At 45.1% G+C, this 15,861-nt stretch overlaps 1 protein-coding gene across 1 annotated transcript in view; it reads left to right on the top strand.

Annotated features, from left to right (window-relative positions):
* Positions 1–915: 915 nt before the first annotated feature.
* Positions 916–15,861, top strand: part of EEF1E1 (eukaryotic translation elongation factor 1 epsilon 1) — a 44,669-nt gene continuing 29,723 nt past the window's right edge. Inside the window, exon 1 of the mRNA XM_086965006.1 lies at positions 916–1,153. Within this exon, the coding sequence (XP_086821132.1) occupies positions 1,067–1,153 (87 nt within the window). The 5' untranslated portion in view covers positions 916–1,066. The remainder of the gene's footprint in view (positions 1,154–15,861) is intronic.

Genomic DNA, 15,861 nt, shown 5'->3' with positions numbered 1-15,861 from the left:
ACATTTTGTCTTGGAGGATTGTGTTTCGAGCTGTCTGGTACGCCTCTGTCGTTTCGTCACACCCACTCACAGGCCTGCAGTTTGCTAGGAACTCTTGTTGTGCTGAGCATTGTTTGCCGGATATGGCCCGTGGTGTGCGCGTGGCAGTAGTTCATGTGGTGTGCCGGATTCCCGAGGTTTCTGTCGGGTGGTGGGGGGGCCCAACATCTGGGGGAATTCAGCTGGGGGGGCTCAACATGGAAAAGTTTGAAGACCTCTGCTCTAATTGGTTTGTTGGACATAAACAAAAACGACAACTCCTCAATACATTAGTTTGTGTAATGGAAAGACGAGGAAGGAAAACAGAATGCCAGGTGACTACCATCGGGTATACCAACTTCATCAGCCTGGATCAATGCGGCTGGGACTTGGAGTTCACTAATTCCAATTTAACAGATTCAGTACATATGGCCATACACACATCCATTTCCTGCAGAAGGCATGTACGAAAGTAAAAACGGACTAAACGAAGTGCTGTGAGCTAATAAACTTGCAATGCGCCTGCGTACACGTGCAGCAAGCATTTCCACTCTAGAGGTACGCCTGGATGTGAGTACTGTGTTCTAGCGGTGATCATTAAATTTAAAACGGCGGCCATTATGGAGCGGATTGTTTTCACTGCAGGAGAAATAAACTAGAACCCATCTCAAGTAATTACGTGAAAAAACTCAAAAGGTCAAGGCATCGTATCGGAAGTAAACGTATTTTTATTTGAGGAACGTTATCGTTATCGTTAACGTAGAAAAACATTGATTGATTATCTACTCAATAATACAAATTACATACTAAAAATAAATGCTTTTTAAAACAAAGTACACGCTTTAAAGGAAAAAGCGACTGCAGACAATATAAATGTATGCCAGCAATGAACACGACAGGCATTCAAAGATGGACGCCAGGCTAGCGAACACTGAAGGGGTGGGACTCCCTTGCCATGCTGACGGGTTACAATGCTCTAGCACCGGTTTCTGTTCAGCTGCTGCCTTGCCGACGCTGTTTGCTGTTTCTTCCAGTGTAGGGGCTCAACATGGCAGTGCCAGAACTGTGCGCGCTGGAGAAATCTTTGGGGCTGAGGCAGGGGCACAAGTACAGCTCGCAAGGAGACAATGGCACGGTAAGATTGTTCATAGGCTTCTGTCTTGGGTGGTTTGAAGGCAGGATTCCCAAATCACAGCCATTCATTCAGGCGAGTTCTTCCCTGGTAGGATGAGAAAACGCAAAATTGAGAGTTGTAGACTGTAGGCGTAGATGTGTGTTACCTTGCTATGTTGTGGCATGTTGTTCATGTGGGCCGTAGCATGTTGTTCTTCTGGAGCCCTATTTGATGTGTTTAATTTCCATCGGTTTTGTGCATGGTTTTCTAATTGTGTAAGGTTAGTAGAGCAATGCTAAACGTATAGTTCAGGAATGACTCATTTTGGTTAATTTGAAAGTAAAACAAGATCGATCCTGCGAATGTGCTGTGTGTATGGATGAGTATGGTGAAAGTCTTTACGGGTTTTTCTTTGAGGTGGATGATTGGTTCTCCGTTACCCATCTCAGTAACTTTGCAGATTTTTTTCTAGGCTCTGTTGCCAATCTAGAAAAAAATTAAAATGCAAACTTGAGGGTGCGTGTTATTCTGCGAAGCTAACTATCTATATTCCAAGATTGTTGTGCGGCAGGGGGAATGCTGTTGTCAAGGAATGGCTATGGTGGCATGTTATGTGCATGAGGGTGTTGGGGAGCAGGGTCTGTTGTCTTCTGTTTTAGAGAGACGATCTATGACTGTAGTTGGAAAAGTGTTGTGTAGTGACTATTTTTGGGTGAAATATGCTGCCTGGAGTGCCAGTGGTAGGTTATTATCAGAAATGTGTGTTGAGTATGACTTTACAGGCTTTTACCCTCTCACACAGGGGAAGCTGCAAAGATATGAAAAGAAATGGGCCAAGAACTACCCCATAAACATACAGAAGGCAAACAAAACAAAATACCTCAATCCTTTACCATTCAAAAACATCCTATAGTATGTTATTCACTCTCAGAAATGCCATTTATCTATTGCTCCCAAATTAAAGAAAAACATTTCTTTCTAAGACTTTGGTCTTTTCACTGTGCACATTAATCGTGACTTAATTATGTTCAGAAAAACATATGGCGGGCATATGTGAACAGTTCTCCATTGAGCTAGTTTGGAAATTAACAGTATTTATTGGTCATGGCTTTCTTGCGGGGTGACAAAAACTCCCAGTAATGGAATAAACACCCATATTCTTCTTGGCAATGCAGAGACAGTATTTACTAACTGTGGCAACAGGAAGAAAAACACAATGGATTGCACCTCAGTCCTGCTCAGGCTATCTCTGAAGGGTTTTCTCAAATGCCTGTTTGCAGACCGGCCTTTTTATACAAATCAGTGCAATACTTTATTACACATAGTAAATAATAGTTGACTTGTAAGTTACAGATTTAAGATGGAAAAACACTCGGACACGTGGCCACATAATCCTGAATTTCGGAACTGAACCGTTACGCGTTCCTAATTATACTTCTGAGAATTATTACACTTTACTTGAAGTGTGTGCCAGTAGCATTGTGTGCCTGAGCCCCTTGTGTGCTCAGAACTTAGCTTCTTCCTTGCACCCATTGTTTAATCAAGCACCTGTGAGCTCTGGGCTTATTCGATTATGAACCCATCTTCTAATCAGGCTACAATCTGTTTGAAGTCGTAGTGTGCCGCAGAACTTGTGTGCCGATGTCATAAATGCTTTCAAGTATGTTAGATATGAGTTGTCCTTTAACTGAAAACCCCCTTGAGAAGCGGGTGTCGGACCCTCCTCAATTATAAAATCCCAAGTTCTTCTCTCCATTGAAAAGAATACCAGCACTTCTGAGGGATTTTATGTCAAGTTATTTATTGCTCAATACAGTGACGCTCTTAGGCAAACTACACTGCCTAATTCCACTTTAAACATTTTGTAGCAGCAAAAACACTAAGAAAACATTGTGGGCCAGATTAAGAGATTTGCGGTCTGAGGACCGCTAGACGCGTGGCTGATCCAGCCACCGGTGGTCTGACTGCCCAATTACAACTCAGTCAGTCATACCACACTAGGACTCCAGCTCCGCCAGAGAACCGCCGTTCCCTGGCGTTGGTGCAGCAGGCGGAGGCTGCAATATCCTTGGTGGGACAGCCACGGTCTTCCAAGCATATTACGAGTTATTCCCATTGATTCACTTCTTAGAAGGACCTTTTTTTATTAGAATTTGATACCTGTGAAATCTAGGTTACACATAGACCATTGCAGTTCATTAACCCACTGATCTATAACTGCAATTGAGAGCCTGTAGGAGTACATTTTGATATTAATTTATTTGCAGTTTTTTATATCCCAATGGGTATTAGATCATTGATAGTGGGGAAGTGTGGCTCACTGGTTAGAGGCGGCAGACCCTGAAGCAGAGATCAGGCCCGGGACCAGAGTTCAATTCCCGACGCGGCAGGGTCTAGGATCAATGTCCGCAGACTCGATAATTCTCGCTTTGGCGCCTTCTCTAATCATGGACCCCACGCTGCAACTCTGGGCAATAGCTTGCTTAATCTCCACAACGGCCCCACCAGCGCTGGGATGTCTGGCTCCGCCCCTCACAGGGAGAGCCAGGAAGGGTTCCACAGCCTAAGCGCCAAGATACCCTCATGGGTGATTCAGCGCTATATAAATCTATAACTATCTGCAGTAGGTGCAGGAACCCACGTTTTTCCTTACAGGTATCCAACCTTGCAAGTTTTATGGGTATCTCTTGAGTGGTTCATTAACCTCAAATATGTCAATTAGTACTAGCAAACTGCAGATTAAAGGTGTAATTCTGCAACTTGCACTTTCCATGTGGCATGCCAATCACATAATACCTTATAACTTAGAGAACATATTTACAATTCTGTACGTATTAAATATTTTAAATTGTCAATTATTTATCCTTTGTCTCTTTGTTGTGCTAGGCCAGTAGGGTTCTCAAATAGCACACTACCTCATACTAGATTTCTTCATGCTAGAATGTAGGGACACCTATTATCTCATTTTTCATATTCGTAAACTATAGAGAACAAACGTTTTTTAATAGTTTGCGAAATGTGCCTGCCTCATTTCCTAAACCTGCAGTCTCTTTTCATTTCTTTCCTCCTTTTCTTTTTATTTCAGCTAATATATTTATTCTTTATTCACACTCACTGCTCTCTATTTTTATGCTCTTGAGTGCTCATGTCCAGCTTCTTTGTTCCCTTTTTGTTTCGCCTGTTTCTGTTTTTAGGTTGAGCCTTCGTGGTGCCTGCGCTGTCTCTTTGAGACATGCTGTAGGATCATTGCTTTTTTCTTTCTTCCTTCGATTGTCTTTTAAAACAAGCATTTGCAATGTAGTAGGTCTTGCATTCACACGATTTTGAACTTTTGGCATTGTAAATGACAATGCCTTCCATTTATGTTTTGGGTTTTAAAACATAAATGCAAGGCATTCCCATTTACAATGCGCCGTAGAAGCAGCAAGGCTCCCAAGGACGTCAGAATGGCCACTGCGCTGCTCCTCGCAACAGTCGAAGCAGGTAAGCATTATGCGCATTACTCTGCTCGGTACTGTTTTTGAAAAACAGCGTGACAGTTAAACTGCCCAATTTTCATGCGCGGCGAAAAAAAAGAAAAAAAATGCTGAAAGAAACGATAAAAGTTAAAATCCAATACAAAACCTGCCTCCTCTCCAGTATTTCACACCCTCCCCTTCATGCCTATTGTGTCCCAGTGTTGATGGGCCCATATTTTATACGTACAGAGGGTTGAAGGAGAAGTGGGCATGTTCTACCACCGACACAAACGATGCTCCCCTCACCCAGCGTTACATTTCTAAATTTCTATTTTTCTGGTATGCATTTCCATCTTTTTTTCCTTTATGCTCCTGGTGGAGGCCTATGCTAGTGGGTATAGGTTAGTTTGTAATAACTGGACTCATGCACCGTGTTGCTAGTATAATGCTTCCCAAACGTGTTTGCGAGCTTTTGGTTCACTATGTAGTCCGGATATTAGGTTGTTTGATGCTTGTCCGTTTATGACTTTTGATAATTAACACTGGCGAAGTGTAGACTAGATTGAAAAAATATCCAAGTCATTTTCATGCATTGGTGTGCTTTATAAAGAATTGATTTGGCAAAAAAAAAAGAGAGCCTAATTTCTCGTCTTTTCCGTCTTGCATGTCTTGGTCTTCTGTCAGGCAATGTCTTGGCATCTGCATAAATAAATATGTAATGTAATTGTACTTACGGGCGCAAACCAGCTGAGAAGGTAAGTCCAGAAAGGCACCTGCTACTTTATTACTTCTGCCTTAGCTGTCCAGCACCTAGACGTGTAATATGGATGGGGCTTGAGCTGGCCCATAAAGCCGAACACCTATGAATGCACAAACATGAACTGGGACCAGGGAATTTACATTGATCAGAAATACTGTGTAACACCCAATAGGATGTGGTTAATACCTCAAATACACAGGCACCGAACCAGCTGTGCTGCCTTCTGTGTTGCGTCCCCAGTAAGTAGATCTCAACCTTTTGAATTTAAACGCACTCGGCAGAAGGTGTGCAGTGGTTTTCTGCTCCATAGATTCTAGTTTAAAGTTACAGTGTTCCTCCTTACCCAATCCCTCAAGAAAACAATTTTACAACCCAATAAATGGGGCGGCTGGCATGGCTAACAAATAAAGAAAAGCAGCACAATTACTCAGGAAATGGCCATGTGCTTCCCTCACTAAATGTACCTGCGGCCTACACTCTACTGTCTCAGCCCTTCAAGGAAACCTCTCTGAACCACGAGACACCTCCACCAAGTGCTGAAGATGGCAGCGACACGTGCTCATTACAAATGTTACCTCTCACTAGTACCCTAACCGCCTTTGAGACACAGGCCTTCATTCCCATGCGTCTTCCTGGTCAGAAAGGCATAGGATTAAGGTTTGTGTTTTTTACCCAAAGCTCAGCGCATTCCATGCCAAAGCCTGGAGTTCACTAAATCTCCTTGCATAGTTCTGCGGCTCCAGGACAGTCAGTGCAAAGAAACGTGTACTTTAACAGTACCCCTTATCGCCGAGGCAGTGTCACAAACGCCTGTTTTACTAGTTGCATGCGTCTTTCAAAGAGTCATAGCCCAGTGTACTTGCAAAATGTATTGCATCTGTACTTGCATGACATATGGCGTATTTAACTCTGTGGAGGCTCCAGTAACCATGGTATATTTAACGTCACTGTACACTTTCCACATGTGGATTTATCATATGTGTGTAAAATCTACTTGTGTTCATGTATCAAGCATGTATGTGATCATAATCCGATATAGGCCCGTCATCAAAACCCCGCATCTCTTGCTCTCTCCCACACCAACACGTATACCACAGGCGCACATGCACACCCAAACAGATACACACAAACAAACAGAAAAACAACCGGAAAACACACCTTAACTCAGACATAGACACGGGAGCATGCGGACACGAAGAAACATACTTAGAGACACCCTCAATTCTTTTTTCCTTGAGAAAATTGTCACCATTAAGGCTAGTATCCTTTCCCCTGCCTCTCCCATACAGGATCCGAACATTGGTAAGAATCCACATCAGCTCAATCAAATTCCTCTGATCTCAAAGGAGATCTTTTTTGATCTACTTAAAAAGGTTGGCTCCGGCTCTCCCACTGATTGTTGTCCGCCTCACATACTTCGAGAAGCCTTCACCCATGTTCGTACCCTCTATTTAATTTCTTAACAACTCGCTTAAGCTCAGCACCGTCCCTGATTCATTTAAAAGGGCCGAAATTGTTCCAATCCTGAAAAAACCGGGCGTGGACCCGTTGGTCCTCCGTAACTATCGCCCCATTTCCTTGCTGCCCTACCTGAGGAGTAAAGTTCTAGAGACTCATGTAGCAAACTACTTCAGTTCCTTCATTGAACATTCCCAGGTTCTGGACTCCCATCAGGCTGGTTTTAGACCTGCACATTCTACGGAGTCTGTTATTTATTGCTGTCATGGACTAACTTAAAGGGGAGGCTGATCAGGGCATCATCCGGGCCCTGGTTCTCCTGGATCTGTCAGCAGGATTTGACACAGTCAATCATGACATCTTGATTGACCGTGTCCGCAATGCCGGAATCCAGGGTCAGGCTTTGAAGTGGCTCTCCTCCTTTCTTAGCAACTGGTTTCAAGCGGTGCGTCTTGCCAACTTCTCATCTAATAAGAGGGAAATGACCTGTGGGGTTCCCCAGGGCTCTTCTCTCTCTCTCTCTGATTCTTTTTAACCTTTACCTACTTCCTTTTAATTTGCTCTCTGAGAGAAAGAAAGGTTGGAACCTTTAACTATGCCGATGATCTTCAACTGGTGTTCAACATTAACTCATCAGTATCATGAGTGTCCAACTTCCAAGCCACTATGATCTTTATAAGTGATTGGATGAATAATAACCAACTGAAGTTGAACACTGACAAAACAGAGCTGATCCTCACAGGTGGGTCTGCCAATCCGTGGCACTTCAGTTTCTGTACCTGGCTATTTTCCCTGGCATATGATGACTAAGCCAACCGCCCTGCCGCTGCCTTGCCATGACTCTAGCGCCATGAAACCGTTTGGTGTACGTGCGCTCAATAAGTGATTTTAACATAACATCACAGATATCGTTCTGGAAGCACGGCTTGTATGCTTTGAGTAGGGTGGTGTAGTAGATCTGTAACAGGTCAGTGGACTGATACATACGTGGCCAGAGCTGCCGACTTTGGAACTGGAACCAAGTTCGAGCCTCAATGTCTATTCAACATCATGTGATTCTGGCGTAATCTTCCTGTGCATTAAAAAAAACATGAATGTCTAATGTAACTGGTGCTCATATAAAGCGCTCCAATACTTTTGGATCGAGTTCGCGCTACATAAAACTGCAAAACATAAATGCAGATATGGGGGCCTCTCCCCACTAGTTTCACCACCCGCCATTTGCGAATAACATCCTTCCAGACTTGCTGTAGGCTGCTTAATCCTCAGCTGTTTTTCATCCTTTATTAGAATTGCTCCCGATATGTGCTTCAGGAATTTTTGAATTTCTATTTTTTTTAATGTGAGCAGTCAGACGTCTTGGGTCTTCCCTAACTTGAAGCAGTCTCCATCGTTTCCCACAGTTCGCTTGTCACAGTCAACCGTACAACACGTTTTACTCATTTACAAAAGGCGCCTCCGGAGCAGGCAATGCAGATTGCACAGCAGTAGCATGTTTACATTTTGTTGTTGCAGCTTGTCAGTTCCTTGGAGGGGCACAAGCATTGCACTGCATGAGAGCATGTCTTTGATTAAAACACAGACACAAGTGTGTGATATAGAGTAGGTCTGGCAGGCAAGCAGCTACTAGGGACTGCTGCCATTTCCTGACATTTTTGTGTGGGGTATAATGAACCCCGTCCTTACTCCATCCAGACTAGCCAACTTTATAAGTGGAAAAAACACATTTCGCATTGGAGTTAATCCTGCATGGTCCAAAGTGGCTGACAAGATTCTCTGCTTCAAGGATTTCACATTTTGCCCCATTGCGTAGTGCTCCATCAACCCACTAAGTGCTCTAGGTGCAAAAAACTCCTCAAACGCTGTCTTCTATTTAAATGCATATTTGAAGTATACATGAATGCAAAGAAGACCTCGTCATACAGCATGGGACAAATAGAAATTGTTTCAGCAGCTGTATGAAATTGTGTGGCATTGTTTGAGAAAAGTGGCACGCTCTTGGCACTGTGAGGTCAATGTTCAGATATCAGTTAGGTTATTATAGCTGGGTTGTGAACTTTTAAAGAAGGTATCGCATAATTATCCGTCCGCTACCTGGCATCTTTGCACAACTGTCATTTTGTTCCCTTGTCAGAGGCTGGAGGCAAACCGTGCTCCACTGCAGCTTTAACTCTGCATTTAAACTACTTAGATCAAGCATTGGCATAGCCAATAGGTCTCGCTTTTGGGACCTTATAAGTATTTAGTTATGCAGACCCTGTGCCTCATGGGAACAGTCCAGCCCGAACTGCCAAGCCACGTCTTCGCTGGATCGGAATCAAGCATCCTAGGACCGGTTTCTGGCTATCAGCCGTCATCAGCCAGGATAGCTTGAATCCAGTGGCGTGGAGAGCACGGGACTCACGTCTGAGCATACCCGTCCCACTCTGGGTGAGAAATGCAAAAACAACATTTGATGGACAGAATGTAGAACAATCTCATACTTTCCCCCTTTTGTACAGCGATCTGGGCCTAAATCCATCGTTTAGGGCCATTTCTCTGTACTGGGGTGAATGTATGACATTGTTCTACATTCTGTCCATCGACGTGTTTTTGCATGCCACTGGAATCAAGCTATCCTGGCTAATGAGGGCTGAAAGCCCGAAACCGGTCATAGGATGCTTGTTTCCAGTCCAGGGAGGACCTGGCTTGGCAGATCGGCCTGGACTGTTCCCATAGGGCACAGGGTCAAGACTGATTTGCATATGGCTGGGTTCAAACTGGAATGGCATGGTGAGATAAAAAAACCATGGAATTAGGCCCAGGTCTCTGTACTGGGGTGAATGTATGACTTTGTTCTGCATTCTGTCCATCAACTGTTGTTTTTGCATTTGTCACTCCGAGTGGGAAGGGTATGCTCAGACGTGAGTCCCGTGCTCTCCATGCCACTGGAATCAAGCTATCTTGCCTGATGAGGGCTGAAAGCCCGAAACCGGTCCTAGGATGCTTGTTTCCAGTCCAGGGAGGACCTGGCTTGGTAGTTCGGCCTGGACTGTTCCCATAGGGCACAGGGTCAAGACTGATTTGCATATGGCTGGGTTCGAACTGAAAAGGCATGTTGAGCAAAAAACTGTGGATTTAGCCCCAGATCTCTGTACTGGGGTGAATGTATGACATTGTTCTGCATTCTGTCCATCAACTGTTGTTTTTGCATTTTTTTAAAACTAGAATGAAGCATGATCTCTTAAGTATGCTAACTAGAAGCCCTGTGCTAGCAGGGAGGAGTGGATGTAGAGGTGGGGTGCAATGGGTCTCGAGGGGCACTACACTGGCGGTTTGAAATAATTTGTGACTCTGGAGTTAATGTATGGCAGTGAAAGTGCAGCAGAGCATCTGAAATAGAAATTTACAAACCCAGGAGCCCTTAGGTAGTGTGACTGGCAGCAGGAGTTAACAAGAAAGTTGTACTGCGCTGGCTTATTGTCATTTAATGCTTAGTTGTTCATCGGGCACAATAGACAATAACACTGCTTGTCCTTTTTGGAAATCTACAGGTCTCGGGCACCAGACGATACAACTCCAACACCCTTGCACAAGCTGGGGAGGGCGGGGGGGGATATAGCTTCTCCAGGCAGTGGAAGTGCATCAACTGCATTCCTATGACTGAACACTTCAGTGAGGGTGGATGGAGACCGGGCTATCCATAGAAATTCATCGTGGTCATTCTTAACTGCAGATTATTTCTCCCTGGGCACTTCCAGGGGTAGTACTGCAGTTTCTGGTGTTTTAGTTGGGGAGCTTTTTAGGTGGCGTCTCCCTTTCATCTGTCCCTGCTTCCTGCTTAAGGAAGGTTGACGACAACCAAATGCAGAGATCTCACACTTCATTGTGCCTTTAATTTAGATACTCCTGCTAGGAGACAGTGTCATTGCTACCTGCAGCTAGAGCCATCACCTTGCAGAGAAGTTGTGTCTGAGAAGGAATCAGAAAATGACGTTTGAAAGAGAATCAACCCGAGCTGGTTCAGAAACCTATAACAGTGGATCCATAAACCATGTCTGAATAAATAAGCATAACAGTGGGATGAAAGCCATCCATCTAGTTCCACAGGAAAGTGTTGTATTCTCATTTTGTATTACTTGCTCCTTTCCCCTTTAAGTTAGTGGTTCCATTTAGATTGTTAGTCTGCAGATGTTCTGTACAATGCTTCTTGTGGGCAGTTGCCTGCTAGTCTTGATGGGAGCACCAACTACTCTCTGTAACTCCTAATAAACTCCATTATTTTATATATATATATATATATATACTTCTTGGTACTAGTCTGTTACAACAGATGGCGACGATGACTAGCAGAGTAATGATGGGGACAGAGTGAGGAAGTACCTCTGTTGGTGAAAAAGAACTTTGTGTGCAGGAAAAAAAAAGACTTAAAGACAGCAAGAGGAATTTAAAAAAAAGAAATAGCGACAAGGAATGAAAGAAATTGGAAAGCTAATTTAAAAAAAAGAAAGAAAAACGTCAAGAGTATTGAGAAAGAAGACAAGTCAAATTTGAAGAAAGGGAAATAATCCTCGACAAGCAACGAAGCGTGAGTAAAAAGACTTTGTTGTAAACATTGAAGTGAAAGTATTGGCCGGGAAAAAAGGAGAGCATATTCATAATTCAAGCGGTGTGAGCTGAGTGCATCTTTTGAAAGTATAACAACTGTGCATGAGTAAGAGCGAGCGGCGTGCGACATTTGAAAGCCTACCTTTTGCTCGTGAGTCAGCGCGTGTTGCCGATGGTCGATCCTTCAAGCGTCTGAGGCAAGAACATGATGCGTAAGAAATGACGTGGGGCGGCGTGCGCTGTGCGTTGTGAGAAGAGCACAGGAACGTGTTGCGCGGTGACGCGACACGTAGCGGCCATTTTGAGAGGGTAAACAAAGCGTATCCTAGCAACCCTTCGTAAAGCAAACGGAGAGAGACGGTGAACCGTGGAAACAACGAATGCGAACTGCGGCAACTATATCTATCCGAAGAGCGGAAGTAAGAAAGGAATAAAAGAAGGAAGCGAAGCCTGTTGACATTGAGGTGACTTTAAAAAAAAACAAGCATTTACAATGCAATAGGTCTCGCATTATTAAAGTTTGAGCTATTGGCATTGTAAATGGCAATGCCTTTTATTCATTTGTTTTTAAAACCTGCAATTGGTGCCTAAACACGCACTTTGAACGTATAGTCCTTGCTTACGATGAGCAAGGCTGGCAGTAAAAGAGACTGCCAGCCTTGCTTCTCATAACCATGGACTATATGTACGAAGCGCTTGTTTACGCACCGATGCAAATGAATAAAGGGCATTGTCAAACATCATTTTGTACTTAAATGCAATCACCAATAATAACGAGTGTTGGACCCGTCACCGTCTCCACATACTAAGTGCAACAGTTACACAATCAGTGACATTTAAGCAGGCGATCACTCTTCCCTGCAGCAGGTGCGATAACCCACAGTGCTGCAGGCCTCATGTTACCTGCAGACTGCACGAGTCCCTGGAGTACCCTCGCTAACCTGTGAGATGTTAACGGGGGTTGACAGACATCTGCAGCATGTGCTTTAACCAACTGAACTGTCACTGGCATGGTAATGTCTTTCCTCTGGTACAGAAATCCACAACCTGTGGGATTGCAGCATGTGACATGTATGTTGTGCAGAGAGGTGCATGCTCGTTCACTCGCAGGTTTCTTTTCAGCTGGAAGTATTATCTGGAAGTTACTCACTATTTAGAAGCATGTGCTATCTTGCTATAACCGAATTAACTACTGTCTCACTGGGATTGGGGCCTATTGTGACCTGGAGGTGGTGGGGGGGAGGTCACACGATCCTTCTTGAAACAGCAGTTCACACTTGGTAGGACATGCTCCAAATGCTGCACCATCACGGGTGCACAGAACCAGTAGAGATGCTCCATGTACCAGCTTTGCACCAGTGGTGAACCCTCGTGTGCCAGCAATGCGTTAGCAAAGCGCTGTCTTGTGCCAGCACTGTTTTAGTGAACAGCGCATACGTGCCAGCAGGTAACCAGTGTACAGTTCCCAGCTGCTCGTGATTCACCAGTGACCACAGCTCCCCTGTGGCCACCGGTACAGCAGTACTTTGCGCTTTTGGTTGCACTGCGCAGACAGACGTCTGACACTACTCTCTTCTGCCGGTGCTGGATGAGGGAGCATATATGTGGCCAGAACTACACTTCTGCACAGCGTTGTACTGTGCGAGACTCTCGTTCTTAAATGCCCACTGTGCCAGCGCTGCACTAACACACAGTTCATTCGAGGCGCTCTTGCACTAGCGACTGTGGACCGCACCGGAAAGCTGTTCTGTGTTCGACACGGCCCAGTCGGCAGCTACCAGTAGCAACGTAAGAGGATGTGGCTTAAAGGCTAGAGCGGCCGACCTTGAAGCTGGAGACCCGGGTTCGAGTCGGGGAAGTTTCAAGCATAACGTGATTCTGGGCAAATCTCTATTGTCCCAGCCCTAAACAAAACAAGGATCAAACATGTCACCCGTGACTGTTCAACATAAATATGCTTAATCAATGCTCAACAAATCAAACCGCACCACCCACCAACCTTGTTGTATGCAGATAATACCGCATCCACCTTCCACTGGGAGGGCATGTCTCAGACATCATGGAATACCCTGACCAGAGCAAAGAAAATGTGACGAAGGAAAGCTACTCCTACATTACCTTGCCAAAATAGGGACGGTTACTCCGGGCTATTGCTAAACAAACAAGCACTAAGGGGTGTAAAAAATACCTTGGGAGGCAGGCGCCGCCGCGCTGCCTGCGGCGACCCGGAAGCTCTTGGCCGGCCGGCCAATCCGCTCGCGGCCGACCGGAAGTCCCGCCTCCCGAGGTCCGCGGCTGCCGGCGCATGGAGCGCCCTGCCGTCCGAGGTAGCCCGGGTCCCCAGGAGGGGGCCGGGGAGAAGGAGGAGTGTGGCGCCTGTTGCGGGGCCGGCGCGACAACAGGAAACAGCGCCCCGGTGCCGAAGGAGGGAAGAAGAGTCCTGCCGCCGGGCCCTGCAGCTGAGGAGAGCCGCCGCATGAAGGAAGCCGGTGAGTGGGTTGCTGAGCGGGGGGAAGCATGTGCGCGAGTGGGGGGGGGGGGGAAGCATGTGCGCGAATGCGGGGGGGGGGAAGCATGTGCGCGAATGCGGGGGGGGGGGGTTTGTATGTGTGTGTGCGTGCGTGTGTGTGACTGTGGGGGAGGGGGGGTGTGAGCGAGTGTCTGTGTGCCTGTATGTGTGTGCCTGCGCTCGCCTGTGTGTGCGTGCGTGCATGCAGAGGGGTGGGGGCTGCCTGCGTCTGTGTGAGCAAGGGCTGAGTTACTCTGCGCATGCGCGGGTCAGACGCGCGCTCCCGCGGTCAAAACTGAGACTGCAAAAGCGCGCGTCTGAGTCGTGTCCATTCTCCTGAATACGGGCGACATTAGGTCTGAAGCAGACACCCTCAATGCTCACGCATTGAGCGTAGGTCTGCTCGACCTAAAAAGGAAAAGGGAAGCAAAGAAAGGAAAAACTACTGGATAGTACTGTACTGAGAAAAGAGACAGTGAAATATAAGTTTGGAAAAATAACACTAAAAAGAAAAGGGGAAAAGAAATTATATATATTTTTTTTCAGGATTTTGGGTGCAAGGTTACTTCATTTCCATACAAATATGGAGGGGCATAATGTTGTGATGCCACCTTTGTTCCTGCAACAGAGTGGTGATCCTCCAATAGAATGGGAGGAATGGATTGAAATTTTAGAAAATTATATAGAGGCATTAGACGGGAAAGATTTTAGTGCAGCTAGGAAGAAAGCACTGTTGTTGAGCACCCTGGGTAAGGAAGCCCAGCATGCCTTTAAGTTTTTACCGGCTGGAACAAATGCAGATGGGAGAGTAATAACTAATGTTTACCTTGAGGCGAAAGCTAGACTTAAGAAACAATATTCTAAGGAGGTGAACATTGTCATGGCTAGGCACAAATTCTATACACAACCACAGAGGATTGATGAAAATATAGACCAGTTTGTCACAAGGTTGAGAGAATTGTCGATTAAGTGCAATTTTGGTACAATAAGGGATGAGATAATAAGGGATCAACTTATCGTCCAGTGTAAGAACAAGAAAATGCAAGAAAAATTATGGGCCGCAAAGAACCCATCCTTGCAAAATGCAATAGAGATAGCTAAGGTTGTGGAGGAGTCAAGTGCATGCATGAAGGAAATGGAGAAGAAAGAAAGTGTAAAGGAAAATGTGAGCGCTGTTGGTGTGTCTCAGGAGGAAAAAGAGGATGATGTGCCTGTCGTCTCTAGGAGAAGTAGTGAAAGAAACAAAAGAGAAATGAGAAAATATAATGGAAATCCACAGTATGGTGTGGAACAAAACAGGGGGCAGGAGAAGGTTTGCACAAGGTGTGGCAGCACATATCACACAGCTGATTATAAAAGATGTTTTGCATTGGACAAAGAGTGCAAGAAGTGTGGGAGAAGAGGCCATTTTTATAAGATGTGCAAAATGACTAATAAAACAAAGGTTGCTGTTGTACAAAATGAAGTGGTGTGTGTGGTGAATGGTTGCAAAGTAAAGACCGCTAACAAAATACTATGTGTAAATGATGAGGAGATGGAAGGTGAGAAGGGTAGAAAGGAAAGACCCAAGGCTTTGTTTGTCATAAAGGGTAAGAACACTGAATTGATGGTTGATTCAGGTTCTTTCTGGACGATTATTCCAGCATGTTTATTTAGGGAAAACTGGCCAGATGTAGTTCTTATGCCGAAAGATATCAACCCAGGTGGGTATCAGGGCGAGAGGATAGACATTATTGGGTACATGTTGACAGACCTTGTCTTTCAGGGAAGGAGTGTGGAAGGAAAAGTGTATGTTGCACGAACTGGACCGCCAATACTGGGGTGGAGTCATCAGTACGATCTCAATATCATCATAAACCCCAGAGCAAAAAATAAAGTGATGGTTGTGGATGAGGTGACAACAGATTCAATTGTGGGTGGATGGGTTGTCAAGTTTGTTCAAGGAGGAGATAGGGGC

This window comes from Lissotriton vulgaris, chromosome 4_1, assembly GCF_964263255.1.
Source record: "Lissotriton vulgaris chromosome 4_1, aLisVul1.2, whole genome shotgun sequence".
Lineage (NCBI taxonomy): Eukaryota > Metazoa > Chordata > Amphibia > Caudata > Salamandridae > Lissotriton > Lissotriton vulgaris.
This window is presented reverse-complemented; position numbering and strand designations above follow the sequence as displayed.